The sequence below is a fragment of the Mus caroli genome, unplaced genomic scaffold (assembly GCF_978045245.1).
Source record: "Mus caroli unplaced genomic scaffold, Mus_caroli_1 scaffold_13, whole genome shotgun sequence".
Lineage (NCBI taxonomy): Eukaryota > Metazoa > Chordata > Mammalia > Rodentia > Muridae > Mus > Mus caroli.
This window is the reverse complement of record NW_028227268.1, coordinates 27,726,304-27,753,338: the sequence shown is the minus strand read 5'-3', so window position 1 is coordinate 27,753,338 and position 27,035 is coordinate 27,726,304. Positions and strand designations below refer to the sequence as shown.

General features: G+C 48.6%; 2 protein-coding genes and 1 pseudogene across 2 annotated transcripts; 2 read left to right on the top strand and 1 right to left on the bottom strand.

Moving 5' to 3' along the window:
- Positions 1-954: 954 nt before the first annotated feature.
- On the top strand, positions 955-18,175 carry Lrrc59 (leucine rich repeat containing 59). The gene is made up of 7 exons (XM_021176091.3): positions 955-1,377; positions 3,325-3,384; positions 6,014-6,172; positions 6,383-6,487; positions 10,084-10,156; positions 13,500-13,673; positions 16,253-18,175. The coding sequence occupies exons 1-7, from the start codon at positions 1,273-1,275 to the stop codon at positions 16,498-16,500; spliced, it is 924 nt and encodes a 307-aa protein (XP_021031750.1). The 5' UTR covers positions 955-1,272; the 3' UTR covers positions 16,501-18,175.
- On the top strand, positions 11,181-11,409 carry LOC147001415 (signal recognition particle RNA; annotated as a pseudogene).
- On the bottom strand, positions 18,108-27,005 carry Eme1 (essential meiotic structure-specific endonuclease 1). Its single transcript, XM_021176090.2, has 9 exons — positions 26,979-27,005; positions 23,112-23,912; positions 22,897-23,027; positions 21,138-21,224; positions 20,939-21,057; positions 20,620-20,740; positions 20,283-20,398; positions 18,773-18,962; positions 18,108-18,562 (listed from the first exon to the last, which is right to left on the bottom strand). Exons 2-9 carry the CDS (start codon positions 23,881-23,883, stop codon positions 18,386-18,388), a joined length of 1,713 nt encoding a protein of 570 aa, XP_021031749.1. The 5' UTR covers positions 23,884-23,912; positions 26,979-27,005; the 3' UTR covers positions 18,108-18,385.
- Positions 27,006-27,035: the final 30 nt, after the last annotated feature.

The window sequence follows — 27,035 nt, the reverse complement described above, 5'->3', positions numbered from 1 at the left end:
AACGACTCAGCAAAAGGCACTTGTCACTCAAGCATGAAGACCAAAGCTTGGGTTCCCCAGAAAACAGCATCAAAGCCAGGTGGACATGCTTTAAGTCTTGTCTCCCAGGATGTGGGAAGCAGAGACAGGAAATCTCTGGTACAAGTTGCCTAGCCAGACTTGCTGGCCAGAGAACTCTGGCTTCCATAAGAGACCCTCCTTCAGTATATCAGCTGTGTGATCAAGGAAGACAAGGAGTGTCAACCTAGGGCCTCCATACACGTTCACATACACATACATGCACGGATACCACATTCACCTATAGATACACCCCCTGAAAGGGCAAAATGAGGTTTGTAGTGGTATATATGCTTCATCCATTCCACAGAAACTTGCTTTTCATTTGTTAATTAATTAATTAATCTAGTTTATTTATACATACACATGTGCATGCCAGGGTGCCCGAATGGAGGATATCAGGGGAAAACTTGAGGGTGTCAGTTATCTTTTACTCTGTGGGTCCGAGGGATGGAACTGAGATTGGCAGTCTTGGTGGCAGGCACATTTACCAGCTGAGCCATCTCGCTGGCTCTTCTTTTTCTAAAGACAGGTTCTTGCTATGTAGCCCTGCATGTCCTGGAACTTGTTATGTAGACCAGGCAGGCTTCTAATTGGTAGGGATCTTTCATGTGCTGAGATTAAAGGGCTGGAGAGAAGAGGGCTGAAGACTGAAGCCGAGAAGGAAGAGGAAGTTTACAGTAACCGAATTTAGAAGAAAGCTAGGAGAAATTTTGAAGGATACCCTCAGAGTTGGCTCCTAATCCAGAGGATAGGGGTGATCTCATGAGGGATGCAAAGCCAGGTCATGGAAAGTGCAGTTTCTGTACTTTCGGGCTCCAGATGCCTCGGACTGCCACGTCTAGCAACTCAGCTCCTCCCGGCGGAGGTGGCGCCCCGCAGATGCAGTTCGCCAGCCTGGACGGCAGAGGGCGCGCCGGCACACGCTCGGGCCTCTCTGGCCCAGCCCATCTCAGTGGCCGCGGAAGGTGACGTGGACACGGAAGTGGTCGTCGTCGCGGCAGCACCGGTGGGAGCGGGGCCCTGGGCTGGGAGTGCGGCGGGCGAGCGGACGGGCGGTGGAGGCCTCGCAGCGGCGGCGGAGGCGGCGGCGGCGGCTTAAGGCGCAGGCGTGGTCCGTTGGGTGCGAGTCCGCCGAGCCCACGAGCGGCCCCTCAGCCCTCTCTCCTGCCCGTCGGAAACCGGGAGCCAGGGACCCGCTTAGCCGGCGTCATCATGACCAAGGCCGGTAGCAAGGGCGGGAACCTCCGCGACAAGCTGGACGGCAATGAGCTGGACCTGAGCCTCAGCGACCTGAATGAAGTTCCCGTCAAGGAGCTGGTCAGTACGACCCCACGAGCCTCGGGAGCCCACCTACTCCTGACGCCGGCCCCACGCGGGCAGGCCCCTCTCTTAAGCCTCAATTTCCCGTTCTTTAAAAAACTAGGTCTCCAGGGAGGCTGCGGTCGGTCCCAGTATTCTTATTGCGGTGCACACGTGTCACTTTGGCACAGTTCCAGGAGATAGGGTCGCTTTAGCTACCCGATCCTGGGCTTTTTCGGGGCCAGTAATGAATTTACCCTGGTTTTGGGAGCTCTCAACAACGTCCGGCTTCGTGCTGGGCCTTAGAGTGGAAAGCCGCGGGAAGGGTTGCTGGATGTGTTTTGAGGATGAATGAATGACCCGGTCCCGGGAAGTAGGCCTCCAGATAGACCTGGGTGTGGCGCCGAACCCAGCTTTTTCTGAGAAGCCTGCAATCCCAGCTGGCTTTCGCAGCTTGGGGGCGGCTCTCCTTGAAGAAAGTGAAATCTCTTTGCAGGACTGGCAAAGGTTCTCATCCCAGCTGCTCTGAAACTGTCCGGAATGGCGCCCCACCCTCCATCTCCCTCCACTCCCAATCCCATTTGGAAGTCTGAGGCCCTAGGGACAGCACACACTTAATTTGCTGCCGACATGGAGCGACATCCTCCATCAGTGCTTACCCAGCTCTGCGCTCCCTAGTGCTAACGTCTCATGTTAGCTTCACTTTGGATGACCTACACTTTTCTTATTGCCGTTAAGGGATTATACTTGGCCTTGGCAATTGGCCGAATCCCCACCCCCACCCCCTTTGTGGCTGTGTAGTACGGTGGTTTGAATGGCATGCCCAGTTCACTTCCCAGCCCCGTTGCTCAATAGCTCGATGTCCTTGGCAAGCTAACCAGCCAACCTTTGTGTCTAGATTTCCTCATTTGTAAGATGGTGTTAATGGTTCCGGTCTCATACACTTAGGAGGGTTAAAATCATAAGACAAGCCGGGTTTGGTGGGGAATGCCTTTAATCTCAGAGCTCGGGAGGCAGAGGCAGGTGGATTTCTGAGTTCGAGGCCAGCCTGGTCTACAGAGTGAGTGCCAGGACAGCCAGGGCTACACAGAGAAACCCTGTCTCAAAAAACAAAAGAAAAAAAAAAGAAGAAAAAAAATCATAAGACAAAGAATTGGAAGATAGCTGGTGTCCCCCCCCCCCCATGCTCTGGTACCCAGAACTTCTTTACATGTAAAGTGGTCAGACCTACCTCTGAGATTTGGACCTAGGACCCTTGACTGCATGTCCACTGTCCTTCTCCAGAAGATGGCCACATGTACTTGAGTCTGTCCCGAGGAAAGCTATCTGGACCCCTTCACCACAGGCATGTGGTCATTATAGTGCTGTCCTTAGGGTGAAGAAAGGGTCAGTTCTGCAGAGCCTCTCTAGTCCTGGACACCACTGAGAAATAGAGACGGGCTATGAGGGCCTTCTCTCTTGTTCTGTAGCCAGAGCCCTCCCCAGAGCAGGTACTCAGTACCAACACATGTTGGTGGTCAGAGACCTGAACAAATGAGTAAATAAAACCCCCAGTGCTTTACTAGAACCCGTTCCTGCCCTGAAACCAAATAACGGGGCACTAGAGAAAACTTGAAGTGCCTAAGGGGCTTATGAAGGTTGGGTTTTCCTTGGACACTATAGTCAAGCCCCCACCCCCACCCCCCTTTCCCAGTCTTCCCTATATCTTTGTTGACTGGCTTTTTTCTTATACCCAAGAACATTATACTTTCGTGCCTTTCTTCCTCCTCAAGGCGTTATTGTGAAGCAGAAGTTAGATTTGGTATCCTCTTGTCTTCTGAATACTGGGGTCACAGGCATGTGCCACCCTGCCCCCTCCTTATTGTTCTTAAAGGCCTTTGCTAATTGTGGGAACATTCTCTGGAAAATGCTTCATTAGCAGATGTCACTGAATGTTTGACATGTTTTTCTCATCTCTCTCTCTAGGCTGCACTTCCCAAGGCTACGGTATTGGATCTGTCCTGCAATAAACTGAGTACTCTTCCGGTAAGACTTGCACATTGCACTGGGTCCTGGAGCCCTGAACAGCCTTCCTGTGGCCAGGGCGAGGCTGGGCATAAGGTGTAATTTCAGGATAGGTCTACAGGGGCCAGCTGAATCTGAGGCTATCGGTGGGGACTGGTAGAGGAGGGCTTGCCTCAGGTACATTCTTTAGAACAGCAGGAGAGTCAGGCCATAGAAAAGTGAAGCTAGCAGCAAGCTGGCTGAATCACTTGCTGGGCGCCTGTTTTTTTTTTTTTTTTTTTTCTTTTTTCTTTTAATCTTTTGAGAAAAGTAGTTTACTTCTCTTGTTGCATAAGGGGGATAGAGACCATTGTGTCAGTTTGCTCTACATTCTGTGGAACAGTGATCCCCCATCTCTTGCTTGTTGTTTTCTGACCAGGTCTTAGGTAGCCCAGGCTGGCCTTGATTTTCTGTTTCAACCCCTCAAGTGTTGGGACTGTAGGTGTGTCCTGCCATGCCTGGCATGTGTTTTTGGTTTGTTGTTGTTGGTTTTTTTTTTTTGTTTATTTGTTTTTTTTTTTTTTGCTTTGAAATCATATAAACTGTGGCCCAGGCAGTCCTCTTGTGTTAGCTTCCCAAGAGCTGGGATTTCAGGCCTGAGTCACCGCGTTGGTTCCCACATATCTTTCAATGAGGAACAAGAAAGACTGTGGTTTGATAAGACTATCCTGCCTTTATTGCCCTAAACAAGGACTCGATTACTTGAGATTTTTCCTTGTTTTGGAGTATACCTAATATATATCAAGTCCTTTTGTTGTTTTGGAATTTCTTCTTTCTTCAGTATAGAAAATAATGTGTCATTATAACATGTAATTCTATCCTGGTCATATGCTACCTCCCCCCCACCCCCCCCTACACCCCAATCCATCTTCTAGCAGAACTTCTCTCAGCTCGTTTTCTCTGAGGACAGGGTTTCACTGTGTGCCTGAGGCTGGCCTCGGCCTCCTGAGTGCACGGTTAGGTTATGGGCGTGTTAAGCACCTGTGAGGGCATTGGATTCCTTTAGCCCCTGGTCCTCTCCTGAGCAAAGGCCACCTCGCTATCAGGCCTTTTGGTGCTATCAGTGTGCCTCTTGCTCTGTACTATGGCCAGCCTTGCCTTGCTGGACTCCAGGGTAGCTTCCTGTTGGGCTCAGTCTCAGGGGTGGAGTTGAGAAGTTAGCAGTTTCTTCATTGGCTCATTAGTCCATCCCTCTCAGGGTCCTCCTGGGCTTCTCTTATTGTCAACAGCACCGTCTTCCCACAGCTCATTAAAAGTGGTTTCTGTTCCGGGAGGTATTCTGTGTCTAATTAAGGAAGGGTAGTAGCTCCTTGCAGCTCCACACCTGCTGTCCACCGTGCAGCAGTCACGCAGTGCCTTAAGTGCACTTCTCAGTCTGAATCTGTTCTCGCAGCTTTCCTCCTTCACTGTGCAGCACAGACCCACTGGTGTTTGTGAGTCCCCACAGGACAGGAGCAGTGCCTCACTGGCCGAGTGGGATTGTCACTGTCAGATGGGTGCTTAGCAAAGGTTAGTGTCAGGGATGTTTTGTTGTGTGCCAAGAACGAGCCAGTTTGAGCAGATAGGTCCTAGGCATTTAGTTACTTAGCCTACGACTCCTTAAGCACCTGTGCAAAGTACTGTACTAAGTGTTACAGAAAACAAAGACCAAGACTGTACTCAGGTACTGGCCATTTTTATAAAAAAGGATATATGTACTTTTCTTTTCTTTTGCAGGGATATTGGGGGTAGAACTTGAACCTAGCGCTTCACTCACAGCTTTTGTGTGTATGGAGCTAGGAATTGAACTCTGGGCTCTGCGCCTGCTAGGCAGCCACCCCACCACTGAGCCACACCTGTCCCCTCATTGTTTGAGATGAAGTTTGGTTATTCTGCCCAGGCTAGCTTCTCACTGCACCACCCTCCCATGTAGCTAGGGGTAGAAGTTTAAACCACTACGTCCAGTGAGAAATCTTGGAAAAGATGAAGGCAGGCACTGTGAGAGGACAGGAAGGGCCCTGCATCACTGCTGTAGTAGTGTGGGACATGAGCTCCAGTTCTGACAAGAGGAAGGCAGGACACGACTGCTGTGTACACAGAGTTTGTTTGTTTGTTTATTTGTTTGTTTGTTTGAATGTAGCAGCCCTGACTTCTACAGAGGGAACTCCCTCTGTAGACCAGACTGACCTAGAACTCAGAGAGATCTGTCTGCCTCTGCCTCCTGAGTGGGTTGTATGCATTTCTTTTTTTTTTTTTTTCTTTGGTTTTTCGAGACAGGGTTTCTCTGTGTAGTCATGGCTGTCCTGGAACTCACTCTGTAGCCCAGGCTGGCCTCGAACTCAGAATCCGCCTGCCTCTGCCTCCCAAGTGCTGGGATTAAAGGCGTGCGCTACCATGCCCGGCTGGTTGTATGCATTTCTCATGATGATTTTCTGCTGAGCCGTTTTACAAGCTTGTCTTGATAAATGCCACCAGGAATAGCAAGTGTTCTTTCTCTTCATTGTCATTTGAAGAGAAGTAGCTGGCAGGAGGTGCGGTTGGGATTTACAGGTACTCTTTACTTGGGGGTTTCTACACCTTTATACCAAAGTGTATGAGCCCTGGGCCTAAGTCTCCTTTCTCTGGCTCCTAGTCGGATTTCTGTGGCCTCACGCACCTGGTAAAGCTGGACCTCAGCAAGAACAAGCTGCAGCAGCTCCCCGCAGACTTTGGCCGCCTGGTTAACCTTCAGCATTTGGATCTCCTCAACAACAGGCTGGTCACCCTGCCTGTCAGTTTTGCCCAGCTCAAGGTAGGATTCCCCCGGGATGCACAGCCAAGTGTGCTCAAGGGCTTAGGAACTGTGGGAGCACAGCCTTGAGCAGGGGAGGGGAACCCCAGAAACACCACCTTGTTGGTCTTGTCTCAGCTCTTCTTAGGTGAAACACAGTGTTCTTGTAGCACGATCTTGAGGGACTGTGTAAACTCAGGCTTAGCCAGCCTCTTTCTTCCATCCCTGCAGAATCTGAAGTGGCTGGATCTGAAGGACAATCCCCTGGACCCTGTCCTGGCCAAGGTGGCAGGTGATTGCTTGGATGAGAAGCAATGTAAGCAGTGTGCAAACAAGGTAAGTGTGCAATTCCCAGGGGTCTTGTTCACATTCTCCCCTGGGACTTGCCTCTCCTCCCTCTTCTTGTTTATTCTCCCAGGGTACCCACAGCTCCAGATCCCAGCGAGATGAGCCTGACGGAGAGAGAGGTCTGTGTTGCTGTGGTTACTTAGTATTTATTATTATTTAAAAAGATTTGTGTGTGTGAGTCTGCATGTGTTTATATGTACCATACACGTTGGTACTCACATAGGCTATACGAGGGCATTGGATTCCCTGGACCTAGAGTTACAAGCAGCTGTGAGCTGCTTCATGTGGGTGCTGGGAACTGAACCCAGCTCCTCTGTAAGAGCAGCAAGTGCTCTTAACTGCTGAGCCATCTCTCTTATTAACTAAAATTTAAATTTATGCATTTGTATGTGGCTAGAGGACAATATTGGTTGCATCCTGAGAGATGCTATTCACATTTTGAGAGAGGGTCTGTCATCGGCCAGTTGGGCTAGATTGGCTGGCCAGTGAGACCCAGAGATCTTGTTCCCACCTCGGTAGCATTGGGAATGCAGTGTTTACCACCATGCCCAGTGACTTTACATAAGTGCTAGGGATTGAACTCAGGCCCATATGCTTATAGGCAAGCTCTTTTATCTATCAACCTTCCCTCAACCCTACGGGTTGTTTTACTAGGACAAGAGGGTTAAAAGCTGTGACCTTGTGATGCAGCAATTTGGTCAGTAAATATGTTAAGGTTGAAGGCCTGAAAGGTGGATCAGTGGATAAAGTCACTTGCCATCATGCCTGATGACCTGACTCCCTGGAGTTGTCTGCTGACCTCCACATGCACACTGACATGGCCCATTCCCATCTCCTCTCCTCCCCACACAAAGAGAAACAAACTTTTTAAACTGGGTTAAGTGGCTAGAGAAGGACCGAGCTGCTGAGTAGTTAGGATAAACGCTGTTTTCTCAGGATACCCAAGCTTGATTTGTCAGCACCCACATTGGTTGCTCAAGGGAGGATTGCTATATGTGGTCTCCTCAGGCATGAACACTGACACGCATGCACACTCACAGGAATGTACACACAGTTACATCTCTTTCAAAGGGGCTAAGAGTTAAACGTTTATAGTATTGACAGACATCCTGACAAGTGAGAGGAGCCAAAGGTATTTATGACAGACAGAGACCTCTCTGGTGCCCGACTGCCTTGATGATGCCTTCCCTTGCTGGTTAAGAGCAGCACTGTGCCCTCAGGAGCTCCCACCCTAGCACTGGGACAGATTGCTGCTTCAACTAAGCACCAAGTGGCTTACTAGATGGTACTGTCTCAGGGCTGTGGGAATAAGGCAGACTTCGCTTTACTACAGTTAGTGTAAGCTAAACATGTGTGAGAGGTCTCCTCTGTGAGGCAATGCCCCCCCCCCCCCCCCCGAGCTTATATAATCTCACTATCACTGGTGCTTTTTGTTAGAAGACACAAAGCTAAAGGTAACATGACCAACCAGGCAAGGCAACATAGGAAGTCAAGGATTGCATGGTCCACGAGACCCTGTGTGAAAACTTGGCATTGATGAGCGATTTTGAAGGTTGATAATGGCCTCTACTTCCTCTGCCCTACATAGATGCTTCCCATGACCCTGGGAAGTGTTTTCCTTTCTCCAGCCTGTGAAGTCTGTGTGCGCGCATCATTATCTCTCCATTCAGCAGATGATGAGGGACTGTCTGGGACTGATCTGTCCAGAGGGGATCCTAGTGTAGGACTTGTCTAATGCGCATGAAGCTCTGGGTTTGAGATCTCCAGGACAGCATAAAACCAAGGCCACAATCCCAGCACTGACAATGAGGCAGAAGGATCAGTAATTCAAAGCCACTTTTGGCTTCTTTGAACCACAGCGTGTTCCAAGCCAGCCTGGTCTCCACTGATACCCATTGATATTTCATAGCTTATGGCTACAGAGATAGTTTGTATTTAGTGCAGAGGTCCCTTCTGATCATGTATCTTTTCCAGACATGTTCCAGGTAGCAGTGCACATTGCAGATGTGGTAACTGAAGCTGCAGCCCTGGCACAACTGCCTGGAGCTGCAGCACCCCTCCAGGCATTGTAGAGGAGTGGCTTGGATGAGTCAGAATAAGGTCAGAGGTTTCTAAACAGCAGGCCCCTAGGAGCTTACCTTGGGCCAGTCCGCTGAGCCCAGTTGTGTTTGGTATCCAGTGTGGAGTGAAGCAGGAGCTCTGCAATGTTTTGGGTTCTCCTCACCATTATGTCCTCCCATCCTCCAGTGCCCACAGTAGCCATACTTATCAGTTGGATTCCCTTGAGAGGTACTGGCAGCTTCAAGTCCTGGGTTAGTAGTTTGTGGCTTCAAACCAAGCTGTGGGCAAGCAAGGGTTTTGTTGGCTGGCTGCTGAGGGTGTGCTTGAAGTTTGCGAGACACGAGTTATGCTTGAGTACTGTCCTGAGGGTCAGGTCCCTGTGCTGTCTTACTTTAGAACAGTTCAAGCCTTCCCCTTCATGCAGTGAAGATGGTAGACTCAGCAGCAGTGTTTATTGAGTGTCTGCCATGCTGCTGACTATGCTGAGTGGCCAGAGAAGCGTGTGTTGTCCCTGGCTTTCAGATCCAAAAGTTGGCTTGGGAGAGTTGAATGGCTTGCAGAGATACCACAGTGTCATAGAGTTTGGACTGCCAGGGGCTCTGAGTTAGATCCATGGAACACAAGCTTCTAAGTGTGTGTTTAACATGCAGAAGCTCTGTGAAAACAAACAAAAGATAAAAGGATTCTGGCTCCTCTGCGTCCACAGTGAGAGTATTTGTGACTTTTGGTTAAAGATCATTCATGAGTTTAGCCTGAGAATTTGGGGCACTGGGTGCTGACTACAGTGGGAAGTGTTTGGGCCTTTCTCTTTGACCTGTCTTCTGCTCAGAGGGCCTCTCCTCAGGTCTCAGTTGTGCTGCTTTCTGCTGTGTGTCCTGGGCACAACAGTCTGTCTTGAGTAGAAACAGTCCTTTTGAGTAGAAACCTGGTCAGTGCCTCCAACCAGTCTCAACAGTTCCTGCTTTTGAAGGAACTTAGGACAGAAAGGTAGCATGGAATTACAATGGCTTGCAGCCTGTGCTGGCTCATGCCTGTCAGGACTGTCACAATTGTAAGGCCAGCCTTGGATACTGATCATGATTTATAAGAAACCCAAACCAACAACAGACCAGAGGGAATTTACAGTGTGAGAACAGGAGTGGAAGAAGGGCCTATGGCTGCCAAGGAGAAGGTCAGGAGAGTGTGTTGGAAGGTGTGTTCCTTCCTGTCTCCTGGGGATGAGGAGCTACTGGGTAGATTCTGTGACATTATCCCTGTATGGCTGATGTGAGTGACAGACATTTTCAGATTCTAGTTGGTGGTGGTTTATAGGAAGCCTTTTTCTGACAGTCTTAATGAACTGGACCCATGTGACTCTTCAAGGAAGATTGCCATTTCAGATACGGATTATCTCTATTGGCTCTGTCCCACCTTCAGGGACACTAGAGTCCCTGTGGTAGACTAGAGTCCTGAAATGAGACCTGAACAAGCATGAGCTGTGAAGCCTGCTACCTGAGTAGCTCAGAGCCTCTTTCCTCCTGCAGGTGTTACAGCACATGAAGGCCGTGCAGGCAGATCAGGAACGAGAGCGGCAGCGCCGGCTGGAAGTGGAGAGAGGTGGGTGGCCCTCTTCCTAGTTGTCTTCCCTGTCCTTAATCAGCCTGCAGGAGCAGGATCTATAGCAGAGTTCTGGAGAGGCAGGGTGGTGGGGCACAGGCAGTAGAGTGACGCCTCCTGCCCCCCATTCTCCATCCAGGCTTCTCCACAGGGCTCCACAGACAAGCAACTGATTTTCATGTCTCTGTTCTGGGGTGTCCATCTTCTGATAGTAAAACGGCACCTTCCACAATGGCTGGAGGCAGGCGTGGACATAGACCTATAGTCCCAGTACTTGGCTGAGCACTGAATTTAAGGGTAGCCTGGGCTATAAACAAGACCCTTATCTCAGAAAACAAAAATCAAAATAAACCAAGAACCAACCAATGGAAAACCCAAATAACCCTTCACAAACAAAATAAGTCACTAAAGACCCATCCCCCTTTGGACCTCCTCGGTAGGAAACCTTCCCTATAGTAGGAAAGTACCATCCCTCGAGTTTTCAAGCCTGAGGTAGAACAGCTGTCCGTGATTTTTTTTCTGCTGTTCTCAGTCTGTGAGGTAGTCCTTGGTGTGAGTCTTCATCCCTCTGTCTCGTCCTCAGTTACACCATTGCTAGAGAGCTGCCTTCCTCCTCTCAGTATGTTTAAAATTCTTTCATGGCTTTCCATTGACATTAGAATGGCATACCCAGGTCGTGAGGTGGCCAGCAGGCCTACTGTGACCAAGGCCAGTCACGGGCAAGCATGACATTAAATTAGCCATGTACATACTTCCTTTGGCAGCATATAGACCAAGACTCAGGCGATGCTTTGCTGGGACACACACAGTTGTAGGGCTGTGTAGAGAAACCTTGTCTCAACAAAACAAAACAAAACAAAACAAACCCAAAGAACCCAACTCCAACAGCAATAACAAAAAGGCCATGAAGTTGGGGTAGGGGTTAGAAGGTGAAAACAGACCTGGGAGATGTTAAGAGGGATTGGGGTGAATATGATCAAAGAATTAATAAAAATTATTATTTATGTATTAAGATGTAGCCCTGGCTGGGTGTGGTGGCGCACGCCTTTAATCCCAGCACTTGGGAGGCAGAGGCAGGCGGATCTCTGAGTTCGAGGCCAGCCTGGTCTACAAAGTGAGTTCCAGGACAGCCAGGGCTATACAGAGAAACCCTGTCTCGAAAAAACAAAACAAAACAAAAAGATGTAGCTCTGGCTGGAACTCACTATGTAGGCTAGGCTGGCCTCAAACTCACAGAGATCTGCCTGCTTCTGTCTTTAGAATGCTGGGTACTAAAGTTATGTGTTACCATGCCTGTCCTAAAAATATTATTTTTCCAAGGAAAGCAAACATAGACTGGAGAGATGGCTCAGTGGTTACGAGCTCTGGCTGCCCTTCTGTAGGAGCTGAGTTCCATTCCCAGCACCCTTGTGGTGACTCACAGCCATTCATTTCCAGGAGATCTGACACCTCTCCGTCTTTTACGGGCATTGCATGTACACAGTGCACACACATACACGCAGATAAAACACCTATGTACATAAACTAAAATTAACCTTTAAAAATGTAAGCGAGCAAGCAAACAATGCAACCATTAGAATTGGCCCTGCCTTCTTCCTTCTGCATCTTGGCACTCAGTAATCATGAGTGACTGGCTAGCTTCTTTCTTTTTTTTTTTTTTTTTTAAAGATTTATTTATTTATTATATGTAAGTACACTGTAGCTGTCTTCAGACACTCCAGAAGAGGGCGCCAGATCTCGTTGTGGATGGTTGTGAGCCACCATGTGGTTTCTGGGATTTGAACTCTGGACCTTCGGAAGAGCAGTCGGGTGCTCTTACCCACTGAGCCATCTCACCAGCCCCCGGCTAGCTTCTTTCTAAGCTGTGGTAGGAGAAAGGACACACCCAGTATTGACTCCAGGCAGCCCCTGAGCTCAGCATGCCTGAGTTATAGCTCTCTTTGGTAGGTTCATGGCTGCAGTGGCAGGACGCTGACTCCTGTTGTGTGCATTCCTGGCCAGCACCAGGCTCCTGGAGACCAGGCTGTCTGCTCAGAAAGGGGCAGTGGGCAGCTTCTGTTTTGATGGTGCTTCTTTTCAGCTCCACGCGGATTCCCCAGGCTCTCAAGCCTTAAATGGGCATTTAACCACCAGTTTGTGCGATTCGGACTTTGCCAACATGTTTTTCAGACTGATTTGAAGATGCACTTTTAGAACCCAGTAATTTGGCAGTTGGATATCTCATGTAAACACACGTGAGCTGTAAAGCCAACCCTAGCAAATCTATGTTGAGTAGAGTCTTCCTGACTTAAGTTGGGGTAACTCTTTAGGAAGACACTGCACCAACTGAAACCTGACATGAGCTCACCTCACCGTCCTCCTGTTCCATGTTCATCCCATGTTATCAGTACCTCTGCTGCATCTTCCTTTATGACTAAGTTCTGGAAGATTCCGCCTTCTGTGTACTGTTCATTTTGCAGGGAATATGAGATGTTCTCCTGTCTCTAACTCCAAGACTTATATAATGATCCCCTACCCTCAGCCTTCTAATTAGTAACTGTGTAACAAGAGTACACATGTGGGGGAGGTAAGAGGACAGCTTGTGGGAGGCTGTTCCCTCTGTATGGGACCTATGGATAAAACTTAGGTCACCAGGCTTGAGGGCAGGCGCCTTTCCCCACTTAGCCATCTTGCCAGCCCATCCATATCTTTCTTTTTTCTTTTTTTTTTTCCGAGACAGGGTTTCTCTGTAGCTCTGGCTGTCCTGGAATTTACTCTGGAGGCCAGGCTGGCCTCGAACTCAGAAATCCACCTGCCTCTGCCTCCCAAGTGCTGGGATTAAAGGCGTGCACCACTGAGAGAAGCTTTTTTTTTTTTTTTTTGGTTTTTCAAGACAGGGTTTCTCTGTATAGCCCTGGAACTCACTTTGTAGACCAGGCTGGCCTCAAACTCAGAAATCCACCTTCCTCTGCCTCCCGAGTGCTGGGATTAAAGTCGTGCACCACCACGCCGGCTGAGAAGCATTGATTTTTAGGGAAACTTATTTGGCCTAAGCTGGCCAAATACTGTGTAGCTGAGGGTGGCCTCTTTATCAGCTTCCTGAGTACTGGGAATATATTTTTCATACAGATTTTCCTTATATAGCCCAAAGTAGCCTAAAACTCATAATTCTACACACACGATCAGCAACTCTTCCACCCTAAGTGCTAGGATTATAGACCTTGCTGCAGTACCTAAATCCTACAGTTTCTATGAGATCCATGGTGTAAAGAAGAAGGCAGATGAACCCATCCCTTAACCACTCAGGCAGTCAGTCTGCTGGGGTGTGTGTGAGAGGAGTCAAATTGTGCATATTATGTTGTAGAGGCAGAGAAGAAGCGTGAGGCCAAGCAGCAAGCTAAGGAAGCAAAGGAGCGCGAGCTGCGGAAGCGGGAGAAGGCAGAGGAGAAGGAGCGCCGGCGGAAGGAGTATGACGCTCAGAAGGCGTCCAAGCGGGAGCAAGAGAAGAAGCCTAAGAAGGAGGCAAACCAGGCCCCGAGTAAGTCTGCTTTCCATTTTCAGGGTGCAGTGGGGGTGGCGTCTGTGTCTCAGTGCCTATTCGTCCTTGTCTTGAGCGAGTGACTAATGTCACCGCTGCTTGTTTGTTGAGGGTGGGGGGTTAGATCTGTTTGGCAGCTCTTGCCTAAAGTGGGCATGGTAGTACTGTGAGGCGGAGGCAGGAGACCACTGCACTCAAGGCAGCCGCTCTACATGTCAGATTGCAGGACAGCTGGAGACACATAGTAACACCCTGTCTCTAAAACAAACAAAACCCAATTCTCTTTGCCTTTTTCAACCTAAAAATGGCAAGTTTTTTTTTTTTTTTCATTATAAATGTAATGTGGGAAGTGGATGCTCACAGTCAGCTATTGGATGGATCACAGGGCCCCCAATGGAGGAGCTAGAGAAAGTACCCAAGGAGCTAAAGGGATCTGCAACCCTATAGGTGGAACAACATTCTGAACTAACCAGTACCCCGGAGCTCTTGACTCTAGCTGCATAGGTATCAAAAGATGGCCTAGGCGGCCATCACTGGAAAGAGGCCCATTGGACATGCAAACTTTATATGCCCCAGTACAGGGGAACGCCAGGGCCAAAAAGTGGGAATGGGTGGGTAGGGGAGCGGGTATGGGGGACTTTTGGGATATCATTGGAAATGTAATTGAGGAAAATACGTAAAAAAAAAATACTTATAAAAAATAATAAATGTAATGTGGGAAGCTGGGCATGTTGACATATCAGTAACCTTGAAGTAGAGGCAGGAGGGATAAATTTGAGGGCAGGCTCTGGGCTGCAGTGGCTCTAAAAGAAAAAGGAGAAAAGGGAAATGTTCATCACAGGGTGGGGCGGGGAGGGAGGGAGGGTGAGGAGAGAGAGAGAGGAGAGAGAGAGAGACTTCGAAAACAGCAGTCACCTATCACCTATTATTATCCTTGTCACTGGTAGTAGTTGCCTTGTAATGTGTATGCCTTTATCTGAGTTTATTTTTTGAGAACAGGCCTAGGCTAGCTTTGAGTTTGTGATCCTCTTGCCTGAGCCTCCAGAGTGTTGGGATTATAGCATGAGCTACCACAACTGCTAGGTCTTTCCTCTTTTTAGCGACTTGCATTATTTTGCCAAAGACTTTGTTTGTGTATACATTCCACCTCTCCTCCACCCCTTTTGGAGACAGCTGCACTATAGCCCAGACTGTCATCAGAGTTCCTCTGTTGCTTCAGGCTCCCGGGTGCTAGGATTACAGACCTGTGCCACCATGCCTAGTTTATACATATTAGAATATACAGTGGTGATATTGGTAATTTGGACCCATCTCCCCAAGTGGGTGGCAATGTATCCCTTTTGGACACCTCTGATGAACACTTCCTGTGATTCTGAGGACTGAGATACAGGATAAAAGGAGAATGAGGTCCCTACCTAGGTAGCCTCCTATTTTTTTGGTTTATCCAAACAGGGTTTCTCTGTGTATCCCTGGCTGTCCTGGAACTCACTCTGTAGACCAGGCTGGCCTTGAACTCAGAGATCTACTTACCTTTGCTTCCCAAGTGCTGGGATTAAAGGTGTGTGCCTATGCCACCACCACCACCGCCCAGCTAGAGTCCCATTTTCTTTTCTTTCTTTTTTTTTTAAAGGACCTGAGTCAGTGCTCTTAAACTGCTGAGCCATCTCACCAGCCCTAGAATGCCTCCCCCCCCCAATTTTTTATTAGGTATTTTCTTCATTTACATTTCAAATGCTATCCCGAAAGTCCCCCATACCCTCCCCCCTACTCCCCCACCCACTCCCACTTCTTGGCCCTGGTGTTCCCCTGTACTGAGGCATATAAAGTTTGTAAGACCAAGGGGCCTCTCTTCCCAATGATGGCCAACTAGGCCATCTTCTGCTACATATGCAGCTAGAGACATGAGCTCTGAGGGTACTGGTTAGTTCATATTGTTGTTCCACCTATAGGGTTGCAGACCCCTTTAGCTCCTTGGGTACTTTCTCTAGCTCCTCCATTGGGGGCCCTGTGTTCCATCCAATAGCTGACTGTGAGCATCCACTTCTGTGTTTGCCAGGCACTGATATAGCCTCACAAAGGACTGCTATATCAGGGTCCTTTCAGCAAAATCTTGCTGGCATATGCAGTAGTGTCTGGGTTTGGAGGCTGATTATGGGATGGATCCCCAGGTGCGGCAATCTCTAGACGGTTCATCCTTTCATCTCAGCTCCAAACTTTGTCTCTGTAACTCCTTAGAATGCCATTTTTTTTTTTTCCGAGACAGGGTTTCTCTTTATAGCTCTGGCTGTCCTGGAGCTCACTTTGTAGACCAGGCTGGCCTCGAACTCAGAAATCCGCCTGCCTCTGCCTCCCAAGTGCTGGGATGAAAGGCGTGCGCCACCACGCCCGGCTTAGAATGCCATTTTTAAATGTAGTCCTTGGAGACCCTAGGGAAGACTGTGTTTCTACCTGAGTGGGAGGGGATCTAGTTCTCATTTAGATGATACTAAACTGTCTGCTCAGGGCTTGAGAAGGAAGTGGCTCTGCGTGGACTGACTGTAAAGTTGCTCTCCACAAATTGACTTATTCTGTCCCTCCAGAATCGAAGTCTGGCTCTCGTCCTCGCAAGCCACCACCCCGAAAACACACTCGCTCCTGGGCTGTGCTGAAGGTGTTGCTGTTGCTCCTGCTGCTGTGTGTAGCAGGAGGGCTGGTTGTATGCCGGGTGACAGGGCTGCGCCAGCAGCCCCTCTGCACCAGCGTGAACACCATCTACGACAATGCGGTCCAGGGCCTGCGTCATCATGAGATCCTCCAGTGGGTCCTGCAAACCGACTCCCAGCAGTGAGCTCACCCTCAGCACCCGCTGCCTCCCAGCCTTGGAGCTTGGATTCCTATGGAATTGGGTTCTGCTGGACACAACCTCTTTTTAGCGTCAGACCTACCTGCCATCATCACATGGCTGCTGGTGGTACTTGAGATCTCCCCTTTGTAGGACTTCTCTGTTCCTTAGTCAGGGTTCCCTGGTGGAATGAGGAGAAATGGAGAGGGGGGAGGAAGAGTTACCTGCATGCCTAAAGGAGTAGGCTTAGGGGTGGGGAGAGAGAAGGCATAGGCTTTTCTAGTTATACAAAGCTGTGTAAGGCAAGGTTCCTTTCTACTAAATGGTCAGCTGTCACTACATTTATACTTTTGTATGTCATAAACCCTTTCTTTCATTCCTCCCTGGGTAACCAGGACGATCGGAGGGCAGTGTGTTACTGGGATTAGAGGACTAGCAATACTGGGTACTCCAGCCTAAGCTGGGAAGGTGACGTAATACGTTTCCTTAAAGATTCAGTCAAGCAGTTTAGCAATATCCAAAATGTCTGTTTGGTCCAGTGTCACATGTTGAGGCAGGAGGTGCCGTCCCATCCATGACTTGCCAGCAGTGTTCAGGCTAGTCTGAGGCACAACCGGGCTCTCATTCCAGTTTTCCTCCTTCCCTTTATGTCATTCGACCTCCTATGTAATACCCAAGAGGATGAACTCACACCACAGTTGTCTCAGCTAAAGCGAATCTTTCATAACAGTCTTACCGCCCACAAAATAGATCTCATATCATCAGGGTCCTAGGAAACTAACTCCTGTGGAACTTTGAAATGGCTCCACAAAACGGCAGCAGGCCAGGCTCCTTGCCTCAGTTTTAGAGCATTAACTCCGGAATGGCCTGGAAGCAGAGGGAACTCTGCAAAGCCGTACTATGGCTGCTCCACTAGCACTCGGTGTGATGAAATACCTCAAAGGCGACCTAGAAACTTGACTTCATGGAAGCAGGTTTAGAGTTGATTCTGGACCTGTAACAGAAGGGAAGGAAGGAAGGAAGGAAGAGAACAGTGGGAGTCAAAGGGAAACAAAGTCAAATGGTGGCGCTGCAGAGTGATACATAACTAAACATTAGCACAACCAGGGCAGGGCCGCCCACCTTCCTGCTGCTACAAGAAAGCATTCTCCCCTTTCCCAGTCTCTTCACAACAGCTGCATGAAGGGATCAAGTGTCTTGGTGCTTACTTGCTAAAAACTCCCAGTTGCAAGCTCCCTAGAGGAGCAAGGACCTGTCATAGTTCAGCAGTGTAGCTAGCCCTAGTGGCCCATCTGGATAGGTCTGCCATTCAAAACTGTCCTGACACTGGAAGAAAGGCCTTGGATTTTTCCTCCCCAGACAGTTCTGCCATGTAGGCCCACACCTCCTCAGCATCACCTCCTCAGCATCACCTCCTCAGCATCACTACACTCTCCTTTAGTCTTCCTCCAAGCTCCACAGCCATTGGTACAAAGGCTTTATTGAGACAAAATACATACTACATACACATGGTGACATCATGAAAACAGGAGTCAGCCTCATCATAGTTCCCTGGCTGGTTGAGGCAGCTCAGTGGCTGGGCATAGTCAAGCCAACCTGCAGGCAAGAGTTCACTCTGACTTCGAGATTTGATGCTTATTTCTTGGATTTCTACAATTATTAAATCCATGTCTGAGTGGTCTGCCTTTCTCCTTTGTGCTGTGAGGGTCAACTGGGATGGGATGGGATGGCTGTCCATGACATCTCGCTTGCTGGGAGAGAAACATGAGTGCTGGTGGAGGTAGATTCAAGTGACTCAGCCTTCTCTGTTCCCAGAGATGGGAGACTTGCTCCCTAACTGTACCAAGGAGGTACTTCTGGCCTGTCTACTGTCAATAGCCAAGGTGGGATATCAGTCAACACTGTCTAAGATGAGATCTGGTTGCACTGTGGTCATTTGAAGGTAGATCCGCCTGGATAATTCTGGCCCAACACGGCGGGAGGTGGCTGTCACACCTTCCCCACGTCGCACTTGTATGTCAGCCAGCAAATTCTGGCGTTCTTGCTCAGAGAAACACCGCTGATAAGCCTGGAAATGATAAGTGACCTCTTAACACCATGCACCCATCGTACCACCCATCCATGGCATCCCCTGGTTAGGAGGTTAGAAAGGGCAAGTTCAGGCAGGAGAATCTGGCCTTTCTCAGGCCAGTCAGCCCACACTGCTGACCTACATTCCTGGCCTCCCAATAAAACTTGCCTCAAGGATGTTTGGAGAGCAAGGTCACCCATAGCATACCTGCACCAGGAGCTGCGGTGAGGGATAGGCGTCCACAATAGCACTGGCCATCTCCGAGCTGACTCGGTTCAGCTGTTGGATCTGCCGCCTCCAGATCAGTGCCAGTCCCCTGCCAGACTGGTCCACTTTCATCCCTCCAGCCCAGTCTTTCTCCAGGAAGAAGGAAAAGGTGACTTGATCCCGGAGTTTCCTGCAAGGGCACCACTGGAGACTTGAGTTCCTCTCCCCTACTTATTTGTCCCTTTAACTGAACTAAACCCTAAAACCTTCTCCAGTAACCTGGGGTAGACTTAGTGTTACATTGGGCCAGTTTGAGTCTCTTTTTGCATAGTTTTGGTTGCAGGTTCCTTTAAAAATTGCATTTTAGTGGAGCTGGAGAGATGATGGCTCAGCAGTTAAGAGCCCTGGCTGCTCCTGTAGAGTACCAGATTCGACTCCAGCACTTACTTCCACCTGACTCTGTTTCCAGGGGATCCCATGCCCTCTTCTGCCCTCAGGCACTACACACACATTGTGCACAGACACATGCAGGCAAAACACCTAAACACATGAAAAGAAGAAAGTAAAATTGCATCTGGGGCCTGAGGGCATAATTGAGTGGGTAAAGTGCTTGGTGCATCTATAACAGGAGCTTACAGTGAGATGGGATGTGGAGATAGAATCCCTTGACGCACAGGCCAATTATTCCTACACAGGCAGTGGCAAAGTGGCAAAGGAGTTCCTGCATCCTCTGGTAAGGATGGGTGTGCATACATGCACAAAAAGGTTAGAAAACAACCCCTTCATCTAGTCCCTTTTATTAGAGAAGGTATGGATGTCATCGTGTGTGCACATGTATGCGTGTGTATGCATGTGTGTTGAGTGTGTGTGTGTGTGTCACTGTTAAGATGGGGTTGTACTGCCAAGGAGCAGGCATGGGGACTGGATATTAGGCAATTTGGAATCTATTTCAGGTTCTTACTTGCTGGGAGCTTAAAACAACTCAATCTCAAAATAAAACGGGTTTCCTCTAACTAGGTTCACTGAAAATTTGACCTGAGTGAATCCTGGTGACAGCATCAACTTAGAGAATATACTTGCATCTGAGTTAAAGAGAATATTTCTATAAAGGACTGGAATTGAAGCCTTTGTTTTTAAGATTTATTTTCATTTTAATGTAACTTATATGACCTTCACATATATGTGTGCATCACTTTTGACCTCATAGGCCAGCAGAGGGTGTTAAATCCCTTAAAAATGGAGTCCCAGACAGTTGTGAACTACCATGTGGGTGCTAGGAATAGTCTGAGTCCTGTGCAAGAACAACACGTGTTCTTAACCACTGAGCCATCTCTCCAGCCTCCTAGATTTGAGGCTCTTGCTCTGAGTCTCCAGCATCAGATTGGTGTCTGCCTCAAAAGACACACTGGGCTGGTGGCAGAGTTTAGGAGAAAGGCACATTTTCTCTGGTAGCAAGAACCAAGGGAAAAGCAAGACCTGCTGTGCAGGGGGCAATTGGAGGGTCACTCACTTGAAGGGTGCTTCAGCCACAGCCTTTGTAAATGCACAGGTGAAGTCAGCCAGCTCTCTCCAGCTCTGCACGATCCAAGCCTGGGCTTCTGTATAAAGCTGCAGATCCACCAGTGCCTAGAAACCAGAAGGCAACAATGGACTGGGAGAGTGGAGGCACTGTTTGGAAGTCATCTCGACATTCCCTGAAGCTACACTCAACCTCTTGGCTCCATTTATCCTGATTTCTTACTCAGTCCAAGGCAGGCAGCAGTGCTGCTGAGCCTTTTATTCGGTCTGTTGGAGACCTACTTAGAACCCGTGAACACTCACCTGTGCAGACTACAGAAAGCCCTTACCTTCTCCATGTCTGCCCTGGACACCATGAGTCCCGTGCTAGACTCTTGCCTCTGCTGATGCTTCGCTTTGGCCTGTTTATTTGCCGTTCCTGATTTCCTTCTCCTTGGGGGATTCTGAGGCCTGGAGCAGAGCGGGAAATCAGAAGAATAGCCCCAACCTGAGCCCAGGCAGAAGTGATGCAGGACAATTGACCAGCACATCCCACAGTTGGTCAGGGACACCATCTTGCAGAACGACTTGTAGCCAGGGTGAATAATCTCCCCTTGAAAACCTGTGAGCTGTCCCTTTAAGGCCTCTATCTTCAGTGCATATCCATACCTGAAGCATTTCTCCTGGTCCACAATCACCAGTGACAATGCTTTCCCCGTCTTTGCTGTGACATCAGTTACAAAGCTCCGAAGGGTCTCCTTCCCTTTCTCAGTGCTGCTAGGACTTGCCTGCATGAAGAGGCAGAAAGGGCATTGACACTGGCTCCTCAGGTAGAGGCTGGCACCATTCCATGCCTGACCCCACCTACCTGCTTTAAGTTGTAGGCCATGGACATGAAGACCTCTGCCAGGACCAACACCAGAATTGTTGGCTCTTCCATCCAGTCATCTCCATCCTGCCAAGACCAGAACACAGCACAGCAAGGAGGTCAGCAGGCGTGATTCCTGTGGGTGGGCGGCATCTTCTGAATGAATGGCTCTATGGAATAGCCTTGAATGAAGTCATGGTGGCAAGAAAAACCACCTGTGATCCTAGCCCTCCCTACTGAACTGGCTCACTGCATCTCAAAGTCAGACTAGGAACAGGATGGGCAATATAATCAGTGGCTAAATATACTTGCCACATAAAACTGGTGATCAGGGTTCAACACCGGGATCAATACCACATAAAGGTAGGAGAAATGTGATACCACAGACTTGTCCACTGATCTATACACAACTATGATACATTTTTAGGAAGCATAGGGAGGGAGATCTCTGTAAAGTCAAGGCCAGCCTCGCCTAGATAGAGAGTTCTGGGGAAGCCAGAGCTACATAGAAGGAACCCTGTCTCTCTTAATCAATCCATCAATCAATCAACAAACCAATCAATCAATCAAATTAAAAATATGAACAAGAAAGGATTGACAGATGCTAGGGAGGCAGAGGCAGGTGGTTTTGAGTTTGAAGCTAGCCAGGGCTACATAGAGAGACCCTGTAGTAGGAGGAGGAGGAGGAGGAGGAAGAAGAGGAAGAGGGAGAGGAGAAGGAAGAGAATGAGGAAGAGGAGAAGGAAGAAGATGATGAAGAAGGAGGAGAAGAAAGAAAGAAGAGGAAGACCATGACATCGTGTGGTGTCTTCAAAGATAAACTGTTCTATTAATACGAGGGGTTTTGTTGTTTGTGTTTGAGACAGGGTCTTACTATGTAGTGAGATCACTAGTCTGATCCCCCTATATAAACCAGCCTGGCTTCTATAGACTCACAGAGATCCACCTGCTTCTGCCTGCTGAGTGCTGGGATTAAAGGCATGTGCCACTATGATCAGCTATGAATATAGTTTTTCTAATAGCACAGGTTAAATGTGTCAGTGACTGTCCTGTTATTGAGAAGTTATGAGGGCCAGAAAACAACATCTCAATGTTTCATTTCTAAACTCGAGCGGTAGAGTGGCTGGATTCACAGGAGGAGGAATGGTAGGAACAGTTAGTATAGTAATGTGGGGAGGGGAGCTCAGGCTGGAGATGTGCTGTCACACTACTAGATGCTGGTGTCAGATTACCTCATTCAGGCCCTCCAGCAGGGGAAAGGGATGTTACCTCTCTCAGCACAAAAACACATGATAACTTGCAGAGTCCAGCAGTCAAGTCTCGGGGCCAGGACATCCCAAAGCCCAGTCAAGAGAACTAGGGACTTCATATACATCCTCTTCCTGTCCCATTCCACTTAGGCTATGTCTAGATGTTACTTGATCCCTAGACCCTTGGGCTCTCAGCTAGGAACCTGCGTGGTAAACTGGAGGGAAAGAAAATGAACTCCGGGTGCTTGTATTTCCCAGGATTCCCCATAACAGTGTCGCCTGGTGTTCACTATACCTACACCACTCTAGGACAGCCCAAAGTGTCTCTGAAGTTGACCCTTCTCTCTATTATTCTTCTGGGTTCTGCTAACCACTTCCTCTCCGCATCCCTTCAGACTTGCAGGACAGTAACGGCTATGCCACTGAGTCTCAGCCAGGGGCAAGGCAGCACTTTATCCTGTAGGGCTAACAGGTTAAGGGGAAGAAGACCCTCCATCCAGAAGCTCTACCTCTACCAGCTCTGTCCTCCTCCTCCTCCAAGTGATGCTTCGAGGTATGGCTTGGGCTTCAATCACACAGCTGCACTCCATGGCCTGCAGCGCTCCCAGGAGCTGGCCTCCACCTTCCATCTGTAAAAGCACTGCAATAGATAGGAAAGGACTGGTCATGGAGGAGTCCAGGACACAGACATCTGGGCTCAGGGGAAGCTGGCATCTGGGAGGACCTGGATCCAGCACCACCACGATGTGCTTCAGGCATTCCTCTGGCCTCTGGGCTTTGAGCCTCTTGATCATCTCTGCCTTCTTTTTTCTTTCATGCTGCCTTGGGGTGTTTTCCTTCCTGCTTGCCCGTCCTGGTCGCCAGCATCCCTGAGAGCCTCCGCTCTGGACTGTCTGAATGTGCTTGGTTCTCTTCTTGGGTAGAGGGAGGTCGGAATTTGTTTTGGAGACTGCCAACTCCCTGCAGGTAGCCTGGTGGGCTGGAAGCTGACGGCCCTGATTGTCTAAGAGAGAGTCCTCGTCATTTGCCGCACTCTTCTCTAAGGCACTGTGGAGAGGAACATCAGGAATCTTTGGCCATGGTTGCTTTTTCCAGTCACATGGTGTGCTGGCATTATTTTGGCCACCCAAACCTGTTTTAAGTGAGGAGCTAGAGAGCTCAGGGCACAGCTGCTTGCTTGTCAAAAGCTTACATGTGATCCTCTCAGCCAAGGGGACAAATACATCTTCATCCTCACTGCTACTGCTTAGCACTCTGACTGGCCCTGCTTGTGGGGGAGCTCCAGCTGCACTGGGGACACATGGTGGACCTCTGCGGCCTGGTGATGGAGGACAGGAGGCTTCAGAATCGGAGGTGACAACCACTATGTTCTTCGCCTTCTGAGGTGGCTTCCTGTCAGTTGAAGATGGTTCCTTCTTCAGAAAGGCAAATGTGGGCAGGTCCTCAGAATCACTCTCCATGGAGAGCCGAGACAGGGATAACCTTCTTAGAGCCATCAACCCATTAGAGCTCTCAAATGAACTGCCTACAAGGAGAGATGAGACACAAGTGAGGTTGCTGAAGCTGCTCCGCTGGACGTGCTCACGAAGCCAAGCCTTGTGAAGATAAATGTGTTCAGAGAATCAGAGAAACAGGACATGCCCTCAGCACATTCAATCTGAAACTCGAAATGGCCACAAGGATCCACTACCACGATCTCTGCTTCAAAACCTTTCTAGGTCAGAAAGAGTTATCAAAATAGCGTTGGAAAACTTTAATGGGGATACTAACGAGAGCTCAATACTCTTGCCTTGAAGAGCCCTGAATTTGACAGAGCTTTCTATTTTGTCTTTCTGAGACCGTCTCTCGTGTTGCTCAGGCTGGCTTTGAACTCATGCAGCTGAGAACGAGTGTGAGCTCCAGATCCCTCTTTGCCTTGCACTGACTGACATGCGCTGGGATCACAAGTGTGCACAATAGTTCTTGATTTAACAGGGTGATCTTTTTTTTTTTTTTTCTTTTTGGTTTTTTTGAGACAAGGTTTCTCTGTATAGCCCTGGCTGTCCTGGAACTCACTCTGTAGACCAGGCTGGCCTCGAACTCAGAAATCCACCTGCTTCTGCCTCCCGAGTGCTGGGATTAAAGGCGTGCGCCACCACGCCTGGCTCAGGGTGATCATTTTTAAAATAAATATTAAAATATTTGTGTATGTGCGTGGGCACATACATGCCCCAGCTCATATGTGGTAATCCAGGATTACTTTCAGGGAGTTGGTCCCCTCCTTCCACAGTGTGAGTCCCGGGTATTGAACCCAGGTAATCAGGCTTGTCAGCAAGCACCTTTACCAGTTGAGTCATATCTCACTGGACCCTCCTAACATGGAGATCTTTCTAAAACAAAAACAAAAATAAGAAACAATTTAATCCCAGCACGTGGGAGGAAGAGGCAGGCTGATTTCTGAGTTCGAGGCCAGCCTGGTCTACAAAGTGAGTTCCAGGACAGCCAGGACTATATAGAGAAACCCTGTCTTGAAAAAAACCAAAGGGGAAAAAAAAAAAATAAAGAAACAAAGAAACAAACAAAAACCATGCTGGTGCTGGAGAGGCAGCTCAGCAGTCGAGTTTAGACTGCACTTAGGCATGTCCAAGTGCAGTTCCCAGCATCCATCCACACTGGACACTTCTCACAACTGCCTGTCATCCCAGCTCCAGGAGATCCAATGCCCTCTTCTGGCCTCCACATCCATATAAAATAAAAATAAATGAAAATTTAAAATAGACAAATAAAAACAAGTAAATCAGATGGCTCGGTGAGCAAAGACATATGTCACCTAGTTGGGTTTCAGTTCCTAGAACCTACACACAGTGGAACGCATGCCTGTGCACACACCCATGTGCGCTCATGTCCACACACAGGAAAAAAACCTCCCCTTACAATTCACATAAATAGTGTATACTACTCAAAACTATCCTTTAAGTGTTGGAGTAGCAGTGGTAGAGTGCTTGCTTAGCATGTAGAGAGCCCTACATGAAGGTTAGGCCCCAGCCTTAGTACAGTTAACAGATAAGGAAATCATTCACTCAGGCTGATGGAGCTCCGTATGTCTGTGTGTGCTGTGTGTGTCAGCATTACCCTCTACTTACTCCCGAATGTCTCCATCACCACAAAGAGAAATCCTACAAACTGGGCATGCTGGCACACAACTGCAATCCCACCTATTGGGAGGCTACAGAGGGGGATATTTTGAGTTCAAGGCCAGCCTACATGATACAGTGAGACTTCTCAAAAGCAAGGGTAATTCTTTTTTATCTTTTTATTTTTTTTTACATATTTTCCTAAATTACATTTCCAATGCTATCCCAAAAGTCCCCCATACCCCCCCCCACACTCCCCTACCCACCCATTCCCATTTTTTTGGCCCTGGCGTTCCCCTGTACTGGGGCATATAAAGTTTGCAAGTCCAATGGGCCTCTCTTTCCAGTGATGGCCGACTAGGCCATCTTTTGATACATATGCAGCTAGAGTCAAGAGCTCCGGGGTACTGGTTAGTTCATAATGTTGTTCCACCTATAGGGTTGCAGATCCCTTTAGCTCCTTGGGTACTTTCTCTAGCTCCTCCATTGGGAGCCCTGTGATCCATCCACTAGCTGACTGTGAGCATCCACTTCTGTGTTTGCTAGGCCCCGGGCAAGGATAATTCTATAACCATTTTTTCCCCCGAGTAGGGTTTCTCTGTATAGATAGCCCTGGCTGTCCTGGAACTCACTCTGTAGACCAGACTGGCCAAGAACTCAGAAATTCGCCTGCCTCTGCCTCCCAAGTGCTGGGATTAAAGGCATGCGCCACCACCACCTGGCATTTAATTTTTTTTAAATTTAAAAATTAAAACAAACAAACAAACAAACCCATACACACACACACACAAACAAGTTCTTTCTCTCTCCCATCATCTAAAAATAAAATAAGATCCATTGTCTCTATGGATTTACAAGTTCTGTATATTTCATAAAAGCACACCGTATGTGCCTTTGGTGACTGGTGTCTTTCACAGTCATGCTTTCAGGGTCCTTCTGTGGTCATACTATACACCAGTACTGCCTCATTTTTTATAGCTGAATAATATTCCACTGTGTGGCTATGTCACATTTTGTTTACGCATTTATTGTTTGATGGACGGTTAGCGTGCTCCCCTTTCTTGGCTGTTATGGATAATGTTGCTACAGATATTCACGTACAAATATTTTGAACGAGTATGTTTTCACAGTTCTCTTGTGCGTACACTTAAGTCTGCCTGGAACTGCTGGGTTACACGCAAGGGTCATTCTTTCAACAAATAATTAGTGACTGATATCTTTGCAGTTTTCCTGGATCTCAATTTAACATAATACCGGTAACTTACGTTTGTAAGGAATTAAATGAAATTGTGCATCTACAACCAGTCTAGCACAGAATCTGGCTGAGCTTCACCCTGGTCCCTCCCTAGGGACCTTCGTGTGGCTCCTGGAGTGAGACAAACGTCCGTGCTGGCCACACTCCTTGCCTCTGGGGCCCACGGTCCACTGCAGAAGTCGCCGGAGGTCCGGGCCACAAACCCCAAGAGATGTGGGCTCACCTGCTACTGCTCCCGCCGCTCTTTGAATTGTCCGCAAGACCCGGAAGTAGATCTATC

Excerpts from the sequence above, each read along its gene's own strand:
- Eme1 (XM_021176090.2), bottom strand. The coding sequence starts at position 23,883 with ATGGCTCTAAGAAGGTTATCCCTGTCTCGGCTCTCCATGGAGAGTGAT. Across the intron at positions 21,225-22,896 it reads GGAGGACAGAGCTGGTAGAG|GATGGAGATGACTGGATGGA; the intron begins GTAGAGCTTCTG and ends TGGTCTTGGCAG. Across the intron at positions 18,563-18,772 it reads CACCGCAGCTCCTGGTGCAG|GCTTATCAGCGGTGTTTCTC; the intron begins GTATGCTATGGG and ends TATCATTTCCAG.
- Lrrc59 (XM_021176091.3), top strand. The coding sequence starts at position 1,273 with ATGACCAAGGCCGGTAGCAAGGGCGGGAACCTCCGCGACAAGCTGGAC. Across the intron at positions 6,173-6,382 it reads TCAGTTTTGCCCAGCTCAAG|AATCTGAAGTGGCTGGATCT; the intron begins GTAGGATTCCCC and ends CCATCCCTGCAG. Across the intron at positions 13,674-16,252 it reads GGAGGCAAACCAGGCCCCGA|AATCGAAGTCTGGCTCTCGT; the intron begins GTAAGTCTGCTT and ends CTGTCCCTCCAG.